Source organism: Amphiura filiformis, chromosome 1, assembly GCF_039555335.1.
Source record: "Amphiura filiformis chromosome 1, Afil_fr2py, whole genome shotgun sequence".
In the NCBI taxonomy this organism is placed as follows: Eukaryota; Metazoa; Echinodermata; class Ophiuroidea; order Amphilepidida; family Amphiuridae; genus Amphiura; species Amphiura filiformis.
This window is the reverse complement of record NC_092628.1, coordinates 97,282,950-97,309,707: the sequence shown is the minus strand read 5'-3', so window position 1 is coordinate 97,309,707 and position 26,758 is coordinate 97,282,950. Positions and strand designations below refer to the sequence as shown.

General features: G+C 35.1%; 2 protein-coding genes across 2 annotated transcripts in view; both read right to left on the bottom strand.

Moving 5' to 3' along the window:
- Window positions 1-12,940, bottom strand: part of LOC140164787 (uncharacterized) — a 31,938-nt gene extending 18,998 nt beyond the window's left edge. Inside the window, exons 1-4 of the mRNA XM_072188155.1 lie at window positions 12,811-12,940; window positions 3,152-3,718; window positions 1,767-1,924; window positions 180-290 (exon numbers count right to left, since the gene is read on the bottom strand). Coding sequence (XP_072044256.1) covers window positions 180-290; window positions 1,767-1,924; window positions 3,152-3,718; window positions 12,811-12,940 — 966 coding nt within the window. The remainder of the gene's footprint in view (window positions 1-179; window positions 291-1,766; window positions 1,925-3,151; window positions 3,719-12,810) is intronic.
- An 8,393-nt stretch (window positions 12,941-21,333) lies between these two features.
- Window positions 21,334-26,758, bottom strand: part of LOC140159104 (neuronal acetylcholine receptor subunit alpha-3-like) — a 99,681-nt gene continuing 94,256 nt past the window's right edge. Inside the window, exon 7 of the mRNA XM_072182468.1 lies at window positions 21,334-21,810. Within this exon, the coding sequence (XP_072038569.1) occupies window positions 21,622-21,810 (189 nt within the window). The 3' untranslated portion in view covers window positions 21,334-21,621. The remainder of the gene's footprint in view (window positions 21,811-26,758) is intronic.

The following is a 26,758-nucleotide window of genomic DNA, read 5'->3' as shown; positions in this document are numbered from 1 at the left end:
CTCATGATTTTTTTTTTTACTTCAGTAACAGCAAGATATGACTGTGTAGGTCGGAATATTATTTTGTTAACAAAAATGCCAATTTGTTATTTTAATCAACTTATTCAACGAAGTGCGGTTTCCTACTCATATTTGAGTATTTGATATTTTTTAATTTGTTATCAAACAGATAGACTTACCCGGTGTATCTTAAGGTTGACATTGACTTCAGGTGCCTTCAGTAAAACTTGGCATGTTTGAATATGATCCCTGGCAACAGCCCAGTGAAGTGCAGTTGCCTGTTCATGTGTCTGTTGCAGATAAATTTTGGATTACAACAACAATTAGTAATTAAAAGATGCGATTTTGAATGAATCATTTACAACCCTCTAGTGATTGGTTTTTTGATGACACATTCTGCCTAAACAAGTTTCACCCTACTTCCATGAATACCGCTAATTAAGAATACCATTTTTTACGATCAAAGCTACATTAAGCAAAACATACACTTTTCTGTGTTCAATTTAGAAATATTTTGAGCAATTACACAATTAGATATAACACAATCTATAGGTAAGGCAGGCAGTTTTAGGTACCGTAATTTAACTTGATCACAGCAGTATATTACATCATCATGAGATACCCTTATCCATCATAATAATGGAATTTGTTAAAACACTATGTATATGTACATTTGTTTGGTCAAAATTTGGAAGTACCTGAAATGTAGAATATTTTTTCATGAAAAGATGGAACACATTGTAGAAACTGTGTCCTAATAATATATGAAAGAAGAGGAGTCGGTAGTTTTCTTTTTATTGACACGTTTGATTTTATGTATAATACTATAAAAAAAGTCATTTATGTAACCATGTTTTTACAGTCTTTTTAAAGGATAAATTAGTAAGTGCTTCAGGAAATGTTTGTATTGCTATATGACATGTGTCACTTTCAATATTTTATTTAGATACACTCCTAAATAAATGGTGATGTAAATGACAGAGAGAACAAAATCTGATGACAGAGATCCTGATCTCAAAAAAAAAGAAGTAATAATAACATGGAAAAGAAAATACTGACCAATCTCTCATAATAAGATGATACCGATCACTCTATATATTAAGGAATAAAATTGATACCCGACTTGTTTCGGTGTTGGAAAAATATCATCTATTCATTATATTGTGTACTCTTTTTATTATGTTGGTGCTTCAAACTTCAAACTCTGTACACAATGTGATATAAATATTACTCGCGACAAGGTTAGATATCCTTTTATGGGTTCTTTTACAAGAGTGAAGTGTCTTATTATCAAACAAAGCATAAGTTTTCTATTTGTTGAAAGTACACTACACAAACCATGGTAGCATAAATGATGGTAACATAAATGACAGCACCACCAGCATGTTTGATTGAATTAAGCAATAATAATGTATTGTAACAATTAAAATCCCATTTATACTTTTGTATACATCATATTAAACTGTGATGAAAATAAAATCCACCTTTTGTTTCCAGACACCCTCTATAAACTATTATTTGGTGTGAACAAGCTAACATAAATGATATTTAGTCATGAATACATTTGCACTTTTTGAGACATTTTTTACCCAAAACCTGCATCTCTGCAACTAGAAAATTTACTAATTTTGAAAGAGATACAATGAAAAAACTGAATACCCCCAGATTTGACCTTTTTGACTATAACCTAAGAACAGTATGTTGTAGGTAGGTCAATCTATACTTTTTATGAATCCTTAAATTGGGAGGAATGATTTACTCCTTACAATTGGGCCACCATAGTAGTTCACATCTGCTCCGAGATCAAGACATTCCTGCACCTTGTGCGAATTGTCTTGCTTAGCAAACGCCAACATGTTCCAGTTGATCTCTTCTTGTCTGGCTTCTTCTGGAAGATCATCTCGTAATCTCAGTGGACTTTCAACTATTAAGTATAATGAACACAAAAAGTATGTAATTTATTACAGTGCATTTGAATTTGATTTTAGGTCTAAAAACAAAAGTATATGCTGTTGCTATTAAGGGATGGGGTATGAACGTTTGGACAGTATTTGAATTTGATTTTAGGTCTAAAACAAAAGTATATGCTGTTGCTATTAAGGGATGGGGTATGAGCGTTTGGACAGTATTTATTGTGGGACATTAGAGCACATCAGACATATCGAATTGCATTCTGAATCTGAAGAATGTCCTTCTGATATCAAATAATTTTGATTTTTTTTAATTAGCAATGTAATACACATTTTATGGCAAATGATTAAAATTTACATTTTGATATATAACAGTACTCTTTATAAATCTAAGTGTATGTAGGTGGGATGAAAAGCCGACGATCAATTGAAAATTTTGACCTTTCGTATTGAAGATATGGAATTTGGTCACCAAAACACAAAAAAATTAGGTCTTTTTGGGAAAAAATCCATATCTTCAATATGAAAGGTCAAAATTTTCAATTGATCGTCGGCTTTTCCTCCCAGCTACATACACTTTAAGAATATATCATTAGGTTTGTCAGATTTACTTCGAGGACTGTTATATATCAAAAATGTGAAAAATATCATATTTTAATAATTTGTCATAAAATTTGTATTATATCGTGAATTTCAAAAAATGAAAATTATTTGATATCAGAAAGACATTCTACGTATTCAGAATAAAATTCGATATGTCTGATGTGCTCTCATGTCCCACAAAAAATACTGTCAAAACGCTCATTCCTTAAGGGACTAAACCAAATGATCGGATGATGAGGCCCTGTAAATAGTTTTGATACAAAACTGACCCCACTTGCTATCCCTCTGTAACAAAACATGAAGTGGGTCAAATGCCATCAGTGTTTATATGTATTTTTTAATTTTAAGAATGGGAGTCTTAAAAGACTCTTATTCTTGAGAGAAACATTGTTGTAAGGTCTTTGCAATTTTGAAACCAGTTCCTCAACAACAACAAAAATATTGCATCAAACAAAACACACCTTATTGCCTGTGGGACAAAAGTACGCTCTATGACAAGAAAGAGGAGATATAAGGTATGTATTAATGTGAAAAAATGTTTATATATATTTTACATGCCACATATTTTGGCTTCTGAACAAATTGCAAATGTGTATTTTCCAACATCTACCTCACATTTACTTGTTTTATAAACATACCACACTGGAAGAACTTAACGGCCTGTTTCAAACTAGCTATATGATTATGATTGATATCTATTCTACAGGTCTGTACATCTTCTGAATTGTCACTGAAAAGGATGGCTTCCAGTCTGTTTTGCATTAACTGTTTATAAGTTAGCACGTTAGTGATGCGGGGTGGTTCAATCACACCCCGATGCCATCCAGTATATGTTAAATTTCTGCGCTTGGTATAACTAGAGTGTAGTTCAACTCCTCCAGCTGCAGCGTTGAATTTATTAAGACCTTCCAGTTCAGTAAAGACCAATGACAACGTCAATGAAAGACCAGATTCAGAAACACTTTTATCCTGAAGTGTGCATTGATCACATCCAATATCCTTCATCAATTCTTCAATTTGTGTCCATTTTTTGTCCACTATTTCTTGCCATTTTGAAGGTGTGCTTTCAGAGATTTCACTAGAGCCGCCTTCAGAGTTTGAATCAGAGTCATCTTCACAGTTGTCTTCAGATTGATCATCAGCAATGCTTTTTGGTTGCCTTGGGACTATGTTGAATGATATTGATAGGATAGCTTCCAATTTATCTGGATGAAAAGGAAAACATATGCAAATAATCATGTAATTAGTAGAGTATATATTTTTAACATAGTTGACATACTTTGTAAAATTGTTTACTGAAGCATTTATCTATAAAAATTCATAGATCCTCTATTTTCAAAAGATCATTGAGATGCCAATTCTAACCTATTTTGTACCCTTTAAGGGGGTATAATACCATGATTTTCATCAGTACCATTCTTTTATTTGTTGCAAATTTATGAAGTACATAAATATGTTCATCACCGCCTGAACTTATAAAATATCTCTACATGCAAAGTGCTTTTAAACCATTTTAGTAAATCATTTTAGCCCTATATATTTCTGTTTACTGTATCCTAGTAACTCAGATGTGTGTTTCATAACAAACCATAATTTATTCTATTCAAGTAGACTACATGAATAAAATACATTAAATCCTTTGTTATATTCTATAGAAAATTTATTCAGCAATGCATGCTAAATAACACTGAATAAATTAAATAAACTCTTCCACAATGGATGTATAGTCAATTTAATACCATGTACCTTCTATAATGTGTTGTTAGGAAAAGAGATTTAAAAAGGCTATAGGTCATCATAGGTCAAGTTATATATAGGTCACTTGGTTCAGGTCAAATTTAGGCATCCATTTTGAATATATGTGAGCTAGTCTGTGATATCATAATGAGGCATTAATTTTGATATTTTGTCTTTTACTTGATTATATTAAAAAGGTGTGAGGTGGATATACTAAAATACCTTGGGATGTAAATGGTGAGTACAATTTAGATTGCCTAGTTGAGATGGATTGGACAAATAAATATAAAATAGTTACCAAAATCACAAAAGTGAAGCTTTTGTTGTGAAGTGAAAAGTGGAGCATTTCTTCACAAAATGCAAGAAAAATGCAAAAAAAATGCAATGGGTGTAGTACCCCCTTATTTGAGGAAAATCTGCAAACTATTGTTTGTTTGTTTGTTTGCTTACCTAGGTTAGTCCGTAAGGGACAGGATTGGGTCCATTGAAAATCTTTGGTCCAGACTGTTACAGTGCAAAATGCACATGTCAGGATAAAAAGCATGCTGGCCCATACATTTAAAAAGCATGCTGACCCATATAGTTAAAAGGAGAAAAACATAGCAAGAAAAAGAAAGAAACAAAAATAGGCCACACCAAACAATCAAAATAACAATTTTGCTGTTTGCCTTAGGCGGAGCCAAATTTTTTAAAGTGAAGACCAATTTCTTAGAGTACAATGGTATTATTAGGGCAATTCAGTCAAATTTTAATTACAATGGTACTATAGGCTCCAAACTAGCCTCCCCTTTTCAGCCGTATAATATGGAACTACTTTTTAAGCACCGAACCGGGTGCAAAATGTTCTATGATATTTCTATTGAATCAAAGATGAAGAATACAATGAGTAAGTCAAAGTGGCAAATGGAATTTGGAATGGAGAATGATGATTGGAAAAAAATATGTACCTTAAATTTCAAATTTTCCACTGATATTAAACTGAGATGGTTTCAATACAGAATTAATCAGAGTATCATAGGCACAAATACATTGTTGTTAAAAATGAACATAAGTGATGATGACTTATGTACTTTTTGTAAGATAAATCCAGAAACAATCAAGCATCTCTTTGTGGATTGCCCTTTTTCTAGAAATTTTTGGGAAGATCTCAAAGACTGGATAAAAGACAAGATCAGTATAGATCTAGCTATGACCCCTCAGTTAATTCTTTTTGGATCTAAATATGATTTAATTCTAACACTGATTTTGACTATTGCAAAATTTCATTTGTATAGAGTAAAGATGACAGAGAAACGACCAAACTTACATGTTTTAAAAGGGAACTTAAATGTTATTATAATGTTTTGAAATACCAAGCAGTATGTAGCCTAAAGTTACAAAAGTTTAATAATGAGTGGCAATCCTGGCAACTATTAATGTTATGATATAATTTTTCATTCCTGTGTATTTTTAAGCCATAGTAAAGAAAGTAGAATATGCTCAACATGCTCAATGTGTGGTGGAGGGGGTCGGCGGGGTGGGTCGGGTGGAGCTTATTGTTGATTGTTTGTTTTTTGTTTTCTACTCAATTTGAGTACAAAATAATCAGCAGTTAGTTCTATTCGCTCATTCTGTTGCTCTTTTCCCTTATTTTTGTTGCTTGTTTTTCAATCCTCTTATAACTCTCTTGAAATGACTATGATTAAGTGACAGTACTATGTATTAAGAAACTTGTAATAAAGACAGCTGTCTAAAAAAAAAAAAAAGTTAAAAAAAGTTGCTGACGCTTGATATCAGCACAGCTTCTGGCCCTGATGACGTTCTTGCTCTTGTCCTGAAGATGGCGGCTCCTGAACTTGCTACTCCAATTGTTTGCCTCTTTCAGTTATGTTTTGACAAAGGTTACATGCCAGCCCAGTGGACATGTGCATGTCATCTTATGCTACAAGAACGCAATCTGGAAACGGCATGCCCATCTCTCTGCTGTATATTATGTCAAAAGTGATGGAGAAGCATGTCAGCAAGAAAATGTGGAAACACCTGGATCAACATCATCTGATCTCCCCTCGGCAGTTTGGTTTTAGGGCTAGGCACTCTACATCAGATGCTTTGACATATGTCTCTCAAGGTCTTGCCAACTCACTCAACAACAGAGAAGATCGAAGCACGGGTTGTCGGCCTTGACATCAGCAGCAGAGCTTTTGACCGTGTGTGGCACTCTGGTCTGTTTGAGAAACTTTCTGCACTAGGGTTTTCAGGTACTCTTCATGCTTGGTTGACGGACTATCCCAAAGATAGATCACTGAAAGTCGTCCTGAATGGGAGAGAGTCTGGATTGAAAAGAATCAATGCTGGGGTACCTCAAGGCTCCATACTAGGTCCTCTCCTGTTCATCATCTTCATTGACGACATCTCACAAGATCTGATGCCACCATTATAGCCTTCGTCAAATCCAGTGAGGATAGACTTCCTGCTGCTGCATCTCTCAATCTGAATTCTCTTCCTGCCCAAATTCCAGCCATTAGATCAAAGGCCAGCTTCAGCAGGGAGGTTAACTGCTTTCTGGGTGCTTCCTCATCAACAGTTTAATTTTTTTTGTCTCTGTTGTTAATGCCCAGTTATGGCATGTCGTAAAAAAATACAAACCTAAGACCCCCTGGTACAAATCTAAGACCCACCAACAAACTACAAACTACAAACATAGACCGTCTGGTATACCTGAGACATTTTCTATTAAAAGATAATTGATACCACTGCCGACATCATACTCCACTTAATATTTAACCCGTGCAGTTTATGCAGACCCTTCAGACTATGTTTGGCACTTCGTGAAAAAAATATTCCGTACTTAATATCAAGTACCCTCTAGTACAAATCTAAGAACCCCTGGTACACCCCTACATCCTTCGAGTACAGACCTAAGACCCTCTAGTACAAATCTAAGACCACCTAGTACAAACCTAAGACCATCTAGTAGGCCCTGCGTACCTGATACCCTCTGGTACAAGCATAACCCTATAGTACAAACCTAAGACCCTATAGTACAAAACTAAGACCCTCAACCCAAGACACCCTGTTACAAACCTAAGACCACCTAGTACAAACCTAAGACCCCACTGGTACTGGTGTACCGCCATTGTACAAATCTTAGAAGTCAAAATATCAGTGTCTTATTCCCGGGGGGCACTCCCTATCTGAAATGGCAGGGATGTGCCTCGGCCATGTTAAAAGTAGGGGGCATTCAGGTCATATGTACAATTACAAAAATATGGGGTCATTCAGTACACAACCTGAATAAAAATGGTGTCATTCGGTATGAAACTTTGAAAAAAGGATGGTCATTGGGGTAACAAAAAGTAAAATGGGAGTCATTGAGTACAGGATTGCCAAAAGAGTATCATTAAGTACACATAAATAAGTGCCAAACTGCGTAAAAACAACTTGGCCACCTTGGAAATGAGAAAAATCTCATTATTTCTGGAGGAGAACACAAATACCACCTAAATTTGGGAATTAAAAGGGGGTCATTGGGTATAGCAGGAAATAGAAAAAGGGGTCATTGAGCACGTGAATTTTTTAAAGGGGTCATTGGGTAATCGGTAGGAAAAGGTAGAAAAAGGGGGTCTATCCCGAGGCACATGATGCATATCTGTCATGGAAGTGCCCCCCGGGGTCTTATTATATTAGTAGTAAAGCCATAATGCACGATCTTATAATATGATTTTTTTTAAACCTGATTTGTTTTCATATTTGTAATGTTTACACATGTCCCAACTTGCACCTAAATAGAATCGGCCAAATTTGTTGTGCTTGTCGAATCTTAATTGACCCATAGGCACAGAACTCCACGTTAAACTTTCACTTTGCCTTCTTGTTATGGCTTGAACTGGACATGAAACTTTTCCTGACAGTTATTATTTCAGCATATTGAGTAAAGACTAACAACATTAAAATGTAAATAATGAAGAAGGAGGCGGTCTATATGCGTCACCCTAGCAGAGCGTAAGACAATGCGAGACACAAATTGATATAAATTATGTGAGGGTCGAAAATAAACGATACGAGCCCGAGAAATTATGATTTAAATGACGTGTTTGGAGCTTGAGCAAACTAACATACCGTAAAACCCCGTCTACAAGGATATACCTAAGAAACGCCCTCAATAAAATTGGTTGCTTGTTGTATTTGGAGTTTGAGCAAATATATACTGGCACTGGGTAGCTATGCATTCCATCTAAGTATGTTGTAACACCAATCAATTGTATTGACATAATAACGCTGTTTCGTATATCAGGATCGTATAGCTAAATTGATAGAGCGTCAGACTTTGGAACTGAAGACATGCTGAAGAGAGCATGGTCCGGGCACCTGTTCCGCTTTTTTTCATTCTCGTTTAATTTTAACTTTTTGACATGTTCTTTTTATCTTTCTTCAAATCTACCTTTCTACTTTTAATTTTAGGTGCGTTTTTTTTAATATTTTTTTTTTTAGTTTTTGTATAGTTCTTTTTAGTAATTTTGTGGTTTTATAGAAACTAGTAAAAGCATTTATTCTAAATAATAGCGAAACCCACGGTTAGACAGATGTGTTGTAACTACTTGTCTGTCCTCGTCTTTGCAATAAAAACCTATGTTGCACCTTTGTGCCATCCCAATTCTTGAGGTAGGGTGCGTTTTTGGCTTAAGCACGATTTTGTTTCTACTTGAAATGAAATCAAAATAAATATTGTTCTGTTGCCACAATTGCAGTTTTTCAATAAAAAAAATAGATGAGGAATAATAATTATTCCATATTTGAATCTATTGTCCCATCAAGAATAGAGTGTCGTCAAAACTTCAATCAATTCATCTGACAAAGGAAACTATTCTGGTCATTCAATTTTGTTTCGCTTGCACCTGTTATATCACAGGCGTTGGTAGAGAAGGCACACTTCTCTTGTCTTCACCGAAGTAGTGATGTAAACACTAACATGATTAAAGGCCCATTCAGTGATTTGCTCATCCGGACGATCGTAAAAATCATCAAAATTCAGATTTTGGTACCTTTGTAATTGGCATAGATGTGCTAACATAGCCTACTAGTGGTTCGGTCGAAAGCCGTGTATTTTAGACAAAATAAAGCATTTGCATGATTCTGGACAGTACAAAAGTCCGACTCGAGATCGAAAGAAGCTCACTCTCCACGTACCAACACGCGTTGCGTATTGTTTCTACTACTTATTACATCAGTAGCTACTATTTTAAACAAAATACACAATTTTAACTGTTTTTCATATTTGAATTGACCGTTAGTTTGCCTCGGTGACCTTTAATTGCTTATTTTGTTTTCTACTACAAAATTGTAGCTTAAAAGCGTCTGTTTTAAATCAATTTAGACTCTACTTCCCCGTGTTAGAAACACTGGACTAGGAAGTTTTTCCAGTCGATTGGTGGCGCACTGTACGAAAATCTCGATTTTCTCAGAGTTGAAGTAGAAACCCTTTCTAAAACTTCTGTTTTTTGACTAATTTGTCGATGTATTCAGGGGAAAAGTGGTTTAATGAAATTCTGTAGACTTATTCTTTATTTCTAAGCAACTCTGACAAATTTCCATTTTTTTAATGTTCCTGTGAAATCACTGAAAGGGCCTTTAATTACCATAGCTAGCAATGGACATACACTATTTTTTGTTCCACTTGAACCCATACTATAGGCTATTCGCTGTCGATGTGACGTAATTAATCGGATTAACTACCATAGCATTTGATGAATACAATTTCGAATATATAGCCCTGCACTTCATCGTTCACGTGGCACCTATGCATTAAACCATAGTTGTCAAAGAAATGCTAATCACTCGCCATGTAAGATTAGTATTTATGAAAAGAGTGGTATTCAATCTATGTTTGGTGACATACGCGGGTGATTAGTGCAATCTGCTTGATGGTAGTTATTGCGATTATTACGTCACTTCGACAGCGAATTGTAGTATAGACGAATCCAACAAGCCAAGTGATGGTCAGAATTTATTCGGCCATTATACGCTGGTGAAGTTGCGTAATTAATCGGATTAATTACCATAGCAATAGGTGAAAACAATTTTGAACATATCGCGCTGCGCTACAAGCAGGTTACACTCATCACCTGTACTGTGTATGTCTGCAATCATAGATTGAATACAATACTGGTCTTTTCAAAGATCTTACAGGTGCAGCATGATATGGTTCAATGAAGAGGTACCGCCTGAACGTATCAGCATGGAGGTATATAAATAAATGGAGAATGATCTAGCCAAGCATCTTTTGTACTACGTTGGTTATGACCAATTATTGTTGAATAGGCAATTTCAGGGATATTGATTATGCTAAGCTGATTACATTGTTAAGTCTGTTTCACTGGTCATTTATTTCAATGGGGTGCAAAATGCAGTTACTTATAATGTTTATTGGAAAGTGCTCATGTTTCAGAGAATTTAATATCAAAATGTCATTTTCGCCAAAAAATGCATTGAAATCAGTCTTTTGAATAAAATAAACACCCTATCTGTAGGCCTATATCTGTGGTCATATTGTGACCCCCTACATTTTGGTCATGATTCTTGAAAAATTAAATTAGGCTATGACCCCTATTTTTCTTTCCAAAAGTTATGACCCCCCCCCCGTATAGGCCTATTTGGAACCCCCCTCCAAAGAAAATGATAGCCCCTAATAATATTAATAATCATTTAGGCCTAAATACTGATAATTATTTATTATAAAATGAGAAGTTTAATGATGATGAAAAGATTTTAGCTGAATTCGAAGTACTTCCGGTAAATTTTACTCGCTCTTAACTCAATTGGCCCAAATTGGCCCAACATAATTTTTCACAATCGGAAGGTAAAAACGTTTTGCTTTCATTTGCACTATATTTGAACTCCCTCAGACCCCCTTAAAAGCTTAATATATGAACATGAAAACTAAGTATATTTGTCAAGTTACGGCACAACTAGTGTTGAAAACAGTTTCATAACTTGAGAACAGAACATCCAAATTTCATCGGGTTTTCGCACAATCATACATTGAAACTATAAGCTATCAAAACTGGCGACTTTGAACAGCTAATTGACTAGCTGACGTCATTATACAGTCTCTTTTACAAGCCTTCCGGTACGGGTCAATGTAGGGTCAATTCCTATGAGGAAATTTTGGGAGTGACGATCAATGAACCATGGTAGAGTCTCATAACCATCGTGGAGATCAATAGCTTGGCTGAAGTGGCTAGTCATTCAAGTTTGGTGACTCAATGAATAGAGGTAATCGGATAATCTCCACTTAAGAGATTAGAATTCTGGTGATTATTCTCCATTTATTTATATACCTCCCTGGTATAACGCGGTATATTCAAAAATTGTTTTCACCTATTGCTATGGTAGCTAATCCGATTATTACGTAACTTCGCCAGCGTATTGGAATAAAACAGGAGGATGTGAGTTCATAAGGGCAATGTCGGGGATAGGTCACAATCGATGTGGAGAGATGAGAGGTCCGACCAACAGCCATAGCGATTCAACTAATTCCAGCGGACGGTCTGTGGCTAGTAAGGAATCGTCTTTGACCACATGCGCAGATCTGTCTCGTCAGGAAGATATTTAATATCCCGAATTTATAATAGGCCTATACCTACCAGTTCCATCGTATAACCGATCTGCTAGAGAATATTTGTTACCATGTTTAATAAATTCGTATTTATCGTATAATAAAATGTAGCCAAATGTATATTATGTGTCACACGGTTTTCTGCTGAACCACTAGCAGGCTATGTTACCACATCTATGACAATGACAAAGGTGAATTTTGATGATTTTACGATCGTCCGGATGAGCAAATCACTGAATGGGTCTTTAGTTCCCTCCTCTCCTTATCCTGCCAATATTATATGAATCAAAGAAAAATAAAGAAAAAAGAAAATTAAACAAGAAAAAAAGACAAAGAAAAGAAACAATAAAAGAAAAACAATAGAATAAATTAAACTAAATATGAAAAAAAAATGATCACGAAAGGAGTCTTTAGAAAATGCAAGAAAATATAAATAAAAAGTTTGAACAATATTTTGTTTATAAAAGTTTGTGTGACCGTGATGAGGCTCGAACTCACCATCTTCCGATCTAAAGAACCAAAGTCTTATGCCTTGCCAAGTGAGCTATGCTCGTGAGATGCGAAATAAAGATAAAATAATACATTGTATACCTGCTTGTGTCGGTAAATGATTTGCTCAAATTCCATAATGATATAATATTGTGGAGGGCGCTAGCGTGAAATATGCTATCATCACAGTCGCTTCTATTCCTTATAGACGGGTTTCTACGGTATGAAAATTTTGAGAGAGAAATAATCAGGACTCAGCAGGGATTGAAATGAACCCTGGTCGCTCGATTACCGGTCAAGCCAATTTTAAGTGGTTAGACTCTGGAGTCCAGAGTCATTAAAATTTGATGGCAATCGTACATTATGGCTATGTATTTTATATTAGAGTTACAAAAGAATGGGACTCTTGCTGCAGTAAGCCTAGATACCAAACTGACACGAATTTCAAATGGCTTTTGGCAACAATAGCAAGCTCACTTTTGTCAGGTCCATCCCCGGTTCCTTTGGATACCCTTGGTTTCTTTGCTGGCGGACAGCTTTCTTCATCATCTTCTCCATCCATCTTCTCCTCTGATTGAAATTCATCGTTTAGATGTTTATTCGCCATGTTCGTATTTGCCCGCTAAAGTCGACAAAATACCGACGCTATAACTGGTATATACTGGATTGTTCCATCACGATTGGACCATGATCCCTGATATCAGCCTCATATTCATTCAAAATGTAGATAGTGTCTTTTTCCACATTGAACTTCGCTATTTGTGATGACGTTTGACCTAACTATAAATGGAACAATTGTGATTCGTGGTTATATCCCGGGGGTTACATCATGCTATTTATGGAGGGCGTCATGTTTGTCATCCTGTGATATTACAAGGTGTCCAAAAAGATGATCTTGTATGATCATAATCTGTGTTGATGATCAATTTGGTATCAAAAAATATATACCCGGGAACAAATGCATTGGTTAAAAATTGCACTCAAATGGAATGCTGTGAATATTTTACAGGTGCAGAAAGTTTTTGGCACAATGTCATCAGGTGATATAAAAATGGGACCTTTTAAGTTTTGGCTTGAGCAATGTGCTTGTATCTGGTCCCAACAAGACTCAAGTGTGTGTCCGCCCGGACTTTTATTAAGCTTGTTACCTAAGCCAAATAGCGTTTGGCTAAGGTCCTTATTCTGTCAGATTCTTTCTTCTATCAATCGTATAATGAGCCATCGTAACCATATGCCTTTGTCAATTTTGACCAAATTTGGTTAATATAGGACCATTGGGGGTGCCCCTAATGTCACGTGAAAATGGCTGGCGCAAAGGTCATGTCAAGGTCATTATGGCCGAAAACGTGTTTTTCACTAAAAATGCTTCTCCTTCCTCATATTAGCAGCGTGAGGTCACTTGCACACATGCATCGTCTATAGCCAGTGTCTAAAAGTTGTACACAGAATTGCGGTCAAAGGTCATTTAGGGGTCATTTCCGGTATGTGACCAAATACCTTAAATAGGCCATCGTAGCCATATGCTATCTGCCATGTTGGTCATAATGTATTATTAACTTACGTCGACCAGATAAATGGATTTAAAAATTAAATGTGCTACAACAGTATTATACTATAGATGTCGAGTAATAAAATAATATTTCAAAATCAGTTACAGTACCATACAGAGCGTATCAGGCACCAAAGTCTTCCTTTCCGTTTACCGTTATGTATAATGTGTTCGATGACACAAAGTTTTAATTTTTCTTTGAAATCGTGATCATGTTTTCAAGATATCCATGGAAGAAAGAGATAAGATGACAGTAACGTCATGTAATTTAGATATCTTTACAAGCGAATGGGCGATTTCGGCGATTACAAAATCGCAATGCACTGTGGGACAGTTTTGGTACAGTTGAATATTATTTTTCATCTATTTATTGTAATAATGTTGTTTATTAAAAATATATTTTATTTATGAGATTAAAACATTTTTTTTTTTTTTTTTTTTTGACAGCCATGGTGTTACTGTCTATGGTTTATTCCCTGTACTTGAGTTCGGTGGGGGAAGAAAACATACAAAACATAACCACCGGACCCTTCACAAAACTTTCCTAACAGCAAATACTATAATTGTCATATATTATTATACATTGTATAGTTATACATATACTATAATTATTACACATATTTTACTTAAATAATTAACAAAAAAGATTAACAAAGGATTTTTATTTAACCAATTAACCAGTGCAGAGACTTCGCCATAGTTGCCATTTTTTCGAAAACTTGTTAAGCTCTAAATTACATGCTGCTTGATATTTCAGGATATTATAATAATGTTTAATTTCTTGTTTAAAAGCTTTTAAATCTGGGTATTGTTCCATCATCTTTGCTCTATAGATATGGAATTTTGCCATTGTCATTATAAGGGTTAAAGTCAAATCAAATTTAGAACCAAATAGAATTGTCAAAGTAGACATTTCCAATTCCACATTAGTTTGTTCTTTTATCCATAATTTAATGGTATTCCAAAATATTTGGGAGACCTGACAATTTACAAAAAGATGCTTAATTGTTTCCGGATTACCCTTACAAAATGTACATAAATCATCCTCCCTTACATTAAATTTCAGCAACAGACTATTTGTTCCTAAAATCCTTTGGTTAATTCTATATTGGAACCATCTATACTTCGAATCAACAGAAAACTTGAAATTTAAAAGACATAATTGTTTCCACTCCTCATTTTCTATACCAACATCTATTTTCCACTTATTACCCGATTGTTTCATTCTCTTAGCCCCTACAAAGACATCATAGAATAACTTACAACCTTTACGATATTTGAACAATAAGTCCATATTACTAGATCTAAAAGGTGAAACTAATTTTGTCCCTTTTAACTTGCTAATATTGAAATTTGTCTGAATTGCTCTTATAATACCATTGTATTCAAGGAAGTTTGTTTTCACCTTATACATTTCTTCAAAATCATCTTTTGACATAAAAGTCCCATTTTCTGACAGTAAATCATTTATAAAGAGAACCCCCTTTTCCTTCCAATGAACATAATGAATTGAATTACCCCCAATTTTGATTTTATCATTCCACCACAGGTACTGCTTTGCAATACGATTGAAATCTAATTCACCATAATTAACAATATTTATCAATGAGGACCAAGAAAAAAATACGTCATACCAGAACTTATTGTCTACCTTATTTTTCATTGCATTAAATCGGAGTAGACCTATACAGCAAATATCGTTAGTCTTCACATTCAAACATAAATTTGACAATTTTATCCATTTTTTGTCACCTTGAATAACCCTGCGTACCCAATTTATTTTTAGTGCATTTATATGAGATTCGACATCTGGCATTTTAACTCCTCACTGAAAACGAAACTTGGGGTGACTAACTAAGGAAAAGTTAGTTAAAACAATGTCAAGTACGACTAACCTGTAACTAATACGGCTGGACTGGACTAAACTATATGTTAGTAGGTCAGGATACACTAGGGACTTAACTATCAAAATACTAGTTCAACCTTGACCTACTAATATAATAAATTAGTTCAACTAGACCTACTAGAGCTTACTAGGACTCTACTAATATATTGGGGTGTTCTACTAATGGGCTCTACTATCAAAAACGATGTCAAGTACGACTATTTTTTTTAATAGGGCATTCTGTACTAATGTTCGACTAGTTCAGCTGACTGAACTAGTCTGTGGAACTAGCCCAATTCTAGCCCGGTAGAAGTGGTCGAAGATATGGAAACTTACGTTTTATTGACCTTTTTTTCCCAACCTTGTATTTTTTAATAACTTACAAACCGTTTTAGCATGGTTAGAATTTGAAAAACAGATTTGGCCCCGTTTTCTGAGCCCTGTTTTCTACTACACACGGCATGATGAAGGTTTCCACGAATTCGGCAGCCATGGCAGCCTCAACCATGCATGCACAAACCCACGGTCCATGATCATGACATTTGTGTTCCGATTTACAATCTCATTTCAAATTCTAACGGTTTGTAAGTTATTCAAAAACAAGCTTGGGAAAAATGTCAATAAAACATACCTTTCCATTTCTTCGACCATTTCTAACGGGCTAGAATCGGGGCTAAAATGTCCATCTCAAGACGCTAGATGTGCTATGTCTACAACTGCATGTGTGAAATGTCGTCTATAAGCTAGTAGAGACTAGCTCTACTAGCTTAATTTGTCATAAGAGTCATGTCATGTGATCAAAAGGGCGGTAAATTCAACTTTAGTACAACCCTTGGTACGGTCCACAACCATGATTCGTTCTACCAATTCGTAAAGCCAGAAAAGTTAGTTGGACCAACTTTTGCGGTGCAACTAATTTTCACTTATTAGTAAAGTACCATAATTTGGCATAGTTCGGCATGTCCGTACTAACAATTTCCCTCACTGCATGCTGTACTAGCCAAGCATACTAGATGGACGTTTAGTACGACATTAAAAACTAGTTTACCAGGGGAAACTAGTGTTCCTACTAAACAAAAGCTTAGTTCAGCTTACATAATACGAGTTTTTGTTTTCAGTGCTCCATTCTCATAATCTTGTACAAACTGAGATCTTTTTATTTTGTCCGGCTTCCCATTCCAAACATATTTAAAAATGATGTCATTAACTGTTTTGATAAAATCTTTGCTCGGATTTGGAAGCATCTGCGCAATATAACTGATCTTGGGAAGAACCAAAGATTTTACCACTACAACTCGACCCAATACAGTAAGATTCCTTTTTTTCCAATTGGAAATCATCTTTTCATCAGTACAAGTGATTTTTCATAGTTCTGTTTAACCATCTGCACCAAATCAGTATTGAAAGAAATTCCTAAAAAATCAAAATTGCCCTCAAAATTCCAAGTTAGTTTTTTATTTTCACACATTTTTGTGATTCTATTTTTATATGATCCTATCCATACTGCCACTGTTTTATCAGTATTAATTTTCAAACCAGATATTTCACGAAAAATATTCAAAGTATCAAATGCGCTTTTTAGCGACTTTTCTGTGCCATCTAATATCAAGGTTGTGTCGTCTGCGTATTGTGTAATTTTAAAATCCATGTCATTTACTTTTATTCCTTTTATATTCTTATTTTCTTTTATCATTAAAGCTAAAATTTCCGCACATAAAACAAAAATATATGGCGAAAGCGGATCGCCCTGTCTACAACTACGCTGAATTTGAAACGGTTTTGAAATATTCCCATTTATTATTACTGAGGAAGAAGCATTCTTATATAGGGTTTAAAACCATCTACAAATATCTGTCCCAAAATTAAAAGCTTTTAGAGTTTTAAATATAAAATCATGTGATACCGTGTCAAATGCTTTTTCAAAATCTATGAGTAATAGCAGACCAGGTATTTTATGAATATCTGTATAATTTAACAAGTCATAGAGAAGGCGAATATTTTCGCCTATAAATCTGTTTGGAACAAAACCAGACTGGTCTTCCGAAATTAGATGGTTTAAAACTGATTTTACGCGGTTAGCAATACAAGCAGATGCTTACTTATAGGAAACATTTAAGAGTGATATAGGCCTCCAGTTCTTTAGGAAATGACGAGGTTTATCCCCCTTTGGTAGAAGAGTAACATGACCAATTTTTTGTTCTTTTGTAAGAGAACCTTTCCTAAAACCTTCATTTAACGACCGAAGAAGAAAAATGGAAATGTCGTCCCAAAACATTTTATAAAATTCTACTGTAAAACCATCTGGGCCAGGAGTTTTGTTATTTTTCATATTTTTCAAAGCAATTGAGAGCTCAGACAAATCCAGCTCACCTTCTAAATTATTTGACTGCATTTGCGTTAGTTTGTTGAAACATAAATTTAGATCATCAATATTGACATTGTTTTTTTCTTCCTTTTCTTTGTACAAAGTTTTGTAAAATAACAAAATTTCTTTTTCAATCTCCTCCTGAGATGTTGCCTCTGTGTTATCTTTCTTAGTAATTTTACATATTTGTTTATTTACAAAGTTTCTTTTTTCAAGGTTAAGAAAATATTTGGACGGTTTCTCCTCTTCTTCTATCCATTTAGCTTTTGATCGAACAAAACAACCTTTAATTTTTCTAGTACGCAGCTCTTCAAGCTCTTGTTTAGCGGCATTAAGTTCCCTCATTACTGAATCGACGTTTTGGTTATTTAAAGCCGTTTCTGCACATATCTTCTCCAGATGTTGTATCAAATTGTCAAGTGTTTCTTCTGTTTTATCTAAGTCTTTCTTTCTTTTGGATGAAAATGCCAAAGTAGCACCTCTAATTTCCAATAATAATGTTTCGAAGAACAGCTGGTCATCGATAGTAAGAACTAACGTCAACGGATTAATATCATTTATATATTCTCTATCATAAGGAGAGGCCGCATATATTTTCTTCACCTTAGTAATCGAATCTTTAACAATATTTACATATTCCTCTTCTTTAAGCAATTCATTATTCAATTTCCAAGATCCCCGACCATTGTTAATATTATTACCTTTACTTAGGCCAATGATCACCATAGAATGGTCAGTTCTGTAACCAGGTGTTATATCAGCAAAATCGATCAAATTTAGCAATTCAGAGGAAATTAAAAAGAAATCTAATCTGGCTTGTTTTATTGGATTATTTTTTCTCCAAGTAAAACGTCTAATATTTGGATTCAGAACTCTCCATGGATCGCATATTTCCATGTCTTCTTTTATATTAAGAACCATTTCTTTTGCTTTCGGGTTATTAATATTTACATAATTGAAAGTATCCATTTCTTGATTCTGGACTAAATTAAAGTCTCCGCATATAATAGAGTAAGGGTTTCCAAAAGATTCCACAACCTCTTTTACACGACTATAGAAATATGGCTGATCATCATTTGGCCCATATAAACAACATAAAGTAATATCTATTGATAACAAAGTAATATCGAGCACAATCCAATTTCCAACATGATCACGCTGTATATTCCGCACCTTAAAATCAAAATTATTGTTCATCAGAACTGCCACACCTCTTGAGTTCGTAGTGTGACCCGCTATATAAATCTCATAACCCCATTCAGACCTGACCATATTTTCAAATTTTTGGTCCCAATGTATATCCTGAAGACAATATATCGAAAATTTCTTTTTCCTTAGATAATTAAAAACATCACGTCTCTTGACTTTATCATTCAATCCCCTGCAATTTACAGAACATATTTTAACTGAGCTATCCATATGCAAAACATTTATTTAATTTAGACTGATCATGTATAAGAAGCCAAAACTGCGCATAGTACATTTCATATAAAATAAGCTGTCGCTTTCTGATACCAGAGAAAAATAAATAAATAAATAAATAAATAAAAAGGAAAAGAGACAATGTCAAAATACAAATGGAACCCAAAATCAACTGACAATTATCAAGGAAAGTCTGACCGTCAAAATGAGCGTACATTAAAAATTGTCGCTATAAGCGACTGTTAATAAAGTATTACATGTAAACATCTAATTCATGCATATCAAGATTGCATCAAAATATGAGAAAACGTTTTTGATCATCTTCAATTTTTTGTATCCCCTTTTTTTCCTTTTCTTTTTTTAAAATCCTCTGTAGGCACGCATGCATATACCCAAAAATTATATATTCAAAACATCATTAAAAGAGCTTCAAAAACAATATGATTACATGGGTAGCTTTTACGCTTACATAACTTCATATTATAGCTATCAGCGACTGTTAATAAAGCATTTCATGTAAACATCTAATTCATGCATATCAAATTGCATCAAAATATGAGAAAAACGTTTTTGATCATCCCCAATTTTTTTTTTATCCCTTCTTTTCCTTTTTTTTTTTAAATCCTCTATAGGCACGCATGCATAAACCCAATAATTATATATTCAAAACTTCATTAAAAGAGCTTCAAAAAACAACATAATTACATGGGTAGCTTTTGCGTTTACATAACTTTATATAATAGCTATAAGCGACTGTTAATAAAGCATTACATGTAAACATCTAATATTCATACATATCAAATTGCATCAAAATGTGAGAAAAACGTTTTGATCATCTTCAATTTCTTGTATCCCCTTTTTTCGTTTTTTTTTTTAAATCTGTAGGCACGCATGCATATTCCCAAAATTATCTATTCAAAACCTCATTAAAAAGCTTCAAAAAAAACAATATGATTACATGGGTAGCTTTTGCGTTTACATAACTTTATATTATAGCAAATATGACATCAAAATAAGAAACCAAAAGCACATCAATGCAATAATTCATATCGCAGACATCATATAGGAGTATATGAAGTAAATTGTTCACAAGTTTAAACCATTATATTCACATGACTGAGTTTCAACTGCCCTGTGTAGAAAAGTCTTATATTGAGCTGAAACCTAAGTTTGAAAGTTTTCTTCATTTAGTTATCAGGAATAAATCGCTTCCAATCTCCTCTTCTATTTCCCTTGCCCTTATATTCCAGTATCACATCCAGTCCGATGGTTCGTATACGTGTAAGATTTCCTTCTCGACGTAAAGTCTTTCCATGTTGGACCAGTTTACCTCTGTCTTGCTTCATACTTCTTGGAAGATCTGTGTAAGCCATAACAGGTTTCCTATCCTTAAAAAAGGGCCTGATTCGCTGTTGAAGCAAGATCCCTGTCGAACATAGACCCGAAACGGATGATCACAGGATCAGGTTGATGACTTCGGTTATCTTCACCTTCCCCATGCTTTCGTGGTATCCTATGTACCGCAGCAAAGTAGATGTAATCAATCTGTTCTTCCGATACACCGAAGTCAGTTCGGAATATATCTCTCATCTTATCTCCCAGCTCCTCTACTGTCTCTCCGGGATTTTGCGGCACACCATAAAACAGCAGATTCATTTTTCTGTCGTGTAATTCCTTCATTTTTGGTTGTTTTTAAAATTTTAGTAAATCAATTTAAACAAAATTTTGGAGGCTTAAAAGCCAAATTTTCCGATAGACCAGAGTGTAACTTTTACTAACATTTGCAAACCCTGTCCCACATAATAAGCATGGTATATTTGTAATGCCGATTTCGCTTATTTGAAAAATAAAGCAGCCAGGCTGTTCCAGAAGATACCTCATGAAAAAAGTATTAAAATGGTTTGTGGCTTAAACAGGAACGCTATGTATAAAGATACCACATGGAAAACCATTCAAGATATACCACAAATTAAAGGACGGAGTACCAAATGAAGTAGCTTGGCTATGCGGTACCCCATTTGAGAGAATCTGACTGTGGAACATATTAACGATGGTTGATGACTTAATCTACGAAGGTAAAATGGCATTCTCTTGTCCATCTAAGTATACACCAGAATAAAATATCTGCCTGAAGAATTCAATAGCTAATGGAGCTTTAAAGAAGATGGCCGTAGTACCAGCTATTACTGCGCAAATGTAAATGATTAAAAGTATTCGGTCGAGAACTATAGATACATACTTCCAGTCATCGTTAACCTGAAAATGAACATGATAGAAGGGGAAATAAATCGTTAACTCCATATTATGTGTGGTGTTGGACAGTTAGGTTCATTCTACTCTAATTCTCATGGTAGGCCTATACGTGTGGCCTTGTTAGGTCCATTCTACTCATATGTGTATATTTGTGGTATTGTTATATTTTTCTACTCAAATGGTATTATTAGTTTTATTCTACACTTCTAATCGTATTTGTGACGTTGTTAGGTTAATTCCGAGTTCTAATGGTACGACGTATATATTGTTAGGTTCATTCTACTCTTCAAGTGCATGGTGTTTAATATAGACGAATCCAACGAGCCAACTGATGGTCAGAATTCAGTCGGCCATTACTGGGTCCCGTCTGCACAAAACTGGTGTTGTTACTGCCCAATTGGGTGGATTAAATCCCCTTAAAAATCGATGTTGAATTGTATTGTGTTGTAAACTTTCATCATTCTTTTGTCTACGTGTAATATTGGTGATAGAATGCAGTATCATTTCATATTTTAGGTGGAATAGACCTAAGGGGGGACGCAGCTATGGCGGCTATTGAGGTATTGATATTTAGATTCGTCTATACAGACATTACTCAAAAGTATTTGCAACATCGCTTAAAAAAATGAATTCGGCAAACTGTAAGTTGAATATTCGTTCAATATCATATCATGTCGATTTGACATTACGTACCAGATGGCAGTGTTCTTCGCATATATCGAGGCCAATCAATTGGATGGTAGGTGTCACCGATGTGACATGCGCGTTTTTCAGTGCTTACAATGGCGGAAACGCAGATTATCTCAAGTTCACAAATTGTCTAAATGCCTTTAGACTGGTCGCCAAATGGTTTAATTGGTTTATTTAATTCTGCAACGTATCAGGAAATTTGTTACGGAATAAAGCTGCACGGGAGTAGTGCTTGAAAGAAAATAGCAGGTGTAATGTTTAGGAGACTCGAGATATTTAATCGCAATAATAAGGTCACGTGGTTACTCCATAAAGGATATAATTAGAGGTTAATAACTGCGCATCGGTTATTTGGAGGGCATTGTGAAAAATCTAAACATTTTGCCTTTGGAACCGAGGAATATCCCGAGGGGCGTAGCCCCGAGGGATATTCCGAGGTCCAAAGCAAAATGTTTAGATTTTTCACAATGCCCGACATATTACCGATGCAAAGTTATTAACCTCATTCATAACCATTACTTTAATCACTACACCTTACAAAATAACACAAAATTTTGCTCAAAAGTTTATAAAAATAGATGATTGTTACATCTTCCCTTTCCCAAAATCGATCAGGCTAAAACATGACGACCAATAACAAAAGTGCGTATCAAAATCTGTGCAAATATGGTAGCGCGCAATCCAAATACGGCAGTCGGCGCGCGCGCAGTTTGTTCGACGCACAACAACACGCAAACGCCGGTCAATTGTGTGCGACATTGGAACAATTACGCATTTTTCGGTCAATTGTGAGATATTAATGACCTCGATTTGCGTTCGCGTTTTCACAAATAACTAAATGTGGATCGCACACATCGCGTTTATTAATGAGGTTATGAATGACATTTAAGCACGTAATGAACTAAGCACACAAAACAATGTTTTGCTGTGATTCAAGGTCATCGAATACCTTTGGCTGTGTACTCTAGCCATTGTTTCTTTCTCAAAATTGAGTTTTTATGATATGTTTGTACCTTGTTATGTTTTTTATAAATACAAGGAATGAAAATCCAGATTTGTAAACTCCAACTGCAATATTTTAAGGATTTTATTTCACTATTCCACTCGTGTTTGAAATTGAAAAGGAAAGAAAATCTTTGTTGTACCAGCAAGGTACACCCGCGCAACAACTCATCGCGTTGCGTATCGCGCAATTTGTTAACGCACAAATACGCGACGCATACGCGACGCTTATCTGCATGCGCGGCGCATCTTATGGAAACACCACGGAAGCACTGATTTCACAAAAACCTAGTGGTCAAATGGCTCCGTTTTAGCTGATAAAATGTGGGTTTTTCAAGTTCTTTCCCCGATTTAAATATCAAGTTATGAATGGATTTCGCTCAAACTTCTCAAGGGGCTGTGGATTTACCCGATGTTCACGTAATATAAGTTACAAAACGAAAACTGTCGCATTCTCCTGTGAGATTCGATGAAAGTGCAAAATGTGACCACTTTAAACTTCAACGGCCATTATTTCAATGTTCATTTTCTCGGTAAAATGACGATTTAGGTACACGATAACTCAATAAATACAGCATCTATAGGTAAGCAAATATGATCATCGTAAAAAGCATGATCGACTCAAGAAACAGTTTTCTCATTTTTTTATATTTTGGTCTATTTCCGATTTTGGGCATCATTTTGTGCAAATAGGCGTTTTTGAATTTTAAAAGTTCATTTTGATGCCTTATATGGTCAATATCTCAAAAAATAAGGCCAATATCAAAAAATAAAAAAACCGTTTTTGGAATGGAGCCTCAAGATTGAGCTAAAAACAAAATAAAATATTTTGGAAAGAGTGTTTCTTTGTTATGATGTACCTAACAAATATTGCCAAAAACTCACTTTTTGTGATTTTCTTCAAAATTGTTGTTTTTACCCCAAATCTGTATTTATATTAAGATTTATTGATGTCTTGCCTTCATAAAAATGTATACTTTTATATGTTTTGCGCGAATAATTACAAAGTTATTGCACTTTTACTACATGCATGTCTGAGAGTACACAGCCACCTTAAGTGGTCTTTCTTTCTTCTGAGTCCCCAGACCTTAAAGGACCTTTGTCTTGTAAATTAAGACACGGATGTTTCGGATAGAAGAAATCAACAAACCTTACATCATGTAGATGATGTAAGGCTGTTAATTTCTAATAATTTTTAATAATATGAAATCGACAGGATATTGGATCAACGTTCAACTTACAGTTTGTCGAATTCTTTTTTTTTTCAGCAATGTTACAATACTTCTGTGTATGTCAAGTTCTTATGCATGTTTGTGAAAACAAAATCGTAGCCCAATAGGACATACTCAAATAAACATCGCGAGTTTCGGTGCGAAAACTAACCCGTCATATTGTTCAAGAGTACTTAAATGTTGGTGGTCCGATTATAACACATGGTGTTTTACCTTTGAGACCCATCACCCAAATAGTCTTATATTATTCCAAGTTTTTTGGTTAAATTGCTCCAGCGATTTGGATTCTAGAAGCATAGAACAGTATAATGCGACTTCTTGAGAAGTGTCACTAAACTAACATATTTTGTTCGTAATACCTAAACAAAACACGCTCGGGGCTCAAAATGTCACTGGGGTAATATAAATTAATATGAACTTTCACTTGATTCCAAAATGTGACATGATGCAGTCATGTCTACAGTAGAATTCATCTCGACCTTTTGCAGGACTTAACCCCATTAAAAGCTATTAAACCAAGATAACACTCATTGAAACAGCTCAACTGATTAAATCGGATCTTCTCTGGCTGTGCACATGTGACTGTTTTCATGTGCGATATCGCAATAAAGTTTGTATTAAAGCTTCAGTTGGGTAACCGATTATAAAGGAAACGAAAGGAAACAATGGTATGTGTACCATTGTTCACGAAATGAGACAATGGCGTGCTTTTTGTAAACCAGCATTCTTGAAAATGAGCAACATAATGATTGTTGACTTAACACGGTTTGGAAATAATTTCTTCATATTTTTGGTGTTATCTGTCGTTTACATATCCTTCCTAAAACACAAAAGTACGACCCTCTCCAAACACCTAAATTAGCTAAAAATTTAGGACATGTTACAAAACTATATTGTCTAGAATTTTAGAAGAGTACTTTTAATATTGGCCGGTTATTTTTCACACAGCGACGTTAACTAGGCAATGTACTATTACCTATAACATTAACTAAAACACCAAAGTACGAATATTTCCAAACATCTAAATTAGCTAAAAATTTAGGACATGTTAAAAACCATATTTTCTAGAACTTTAGAAGAGTACTTTTAATATTGGCCGGTTATTTTTCACACAGCGACGTTAACTAGTCATATCCCCATACTGTTAACGTAGGGCTATTTGTAGGGGTCACGCGTCAATGGGAAAGAGCACTGTGTATTGTGTATAGGAAAACGGACAGTAACTGCAGTATGACCTGCTACCACGAAATAAACATTAAGTCGCAAGTTGGTATTTTCGAGACATCCTGGCTGCTGAATTGACTTACATTACTTGCCTTAACTGCACAGGCCGTTGTGGCCCTTTGCCCGCTGCCGAGTAAACCTCCTCCATTCAGTTCTGTCTGTTGCTTGTGTCTTTGCTTCATGTGGGGTCATTCTCAAGTCCCTCTGAATTTGGTCCTTCCATCTGGTTGGTGGACAACCTGGTGGTCTTTTCTTGCTAAAGTCATTAATGTAGGCTTGGTGGGGAATTGTTGAGGCATCCAGAAGATATGCCCAGCTTATTTCAAACGTCTCCGCCAGATAACATCGTTGATGGAGCTAGTGATGTTGAGACTCTGTCTGATGGAGTTGTTGCAAGTTTTGGCAAGTAAGGAAACTCCAAGGCATCGCATTTCAAAAACATCCAGTCTGTGTCGATCGGATTCACGTAACGCCCAGGATTCTGACCCATAGGTGGCAATAGGGAGGATGGGCGACTGGTAGATCCTTACTTTCAGCGATCTGGTGATGTCATGATTAGACCAGATGGTATTTTTCAGTTCCCAGGCTGCCAACTTTGTGCGACGTTTAATATCCTCTTCTACTGAGGGCACACTGCTACCCAGAAAGAAGAAGTTATTTACTTTGTCAATGGGCATTTGGTTCAGCATGATATCTCTTGGATCGTCAGACATGATCTTGCATTTTGTTGGGTTACTTTTTATCCCCCAGCTGCTGCATGCTTTTTCAAATTCATTAGTGGAGATTTGCAGGTTCTCAAAGTC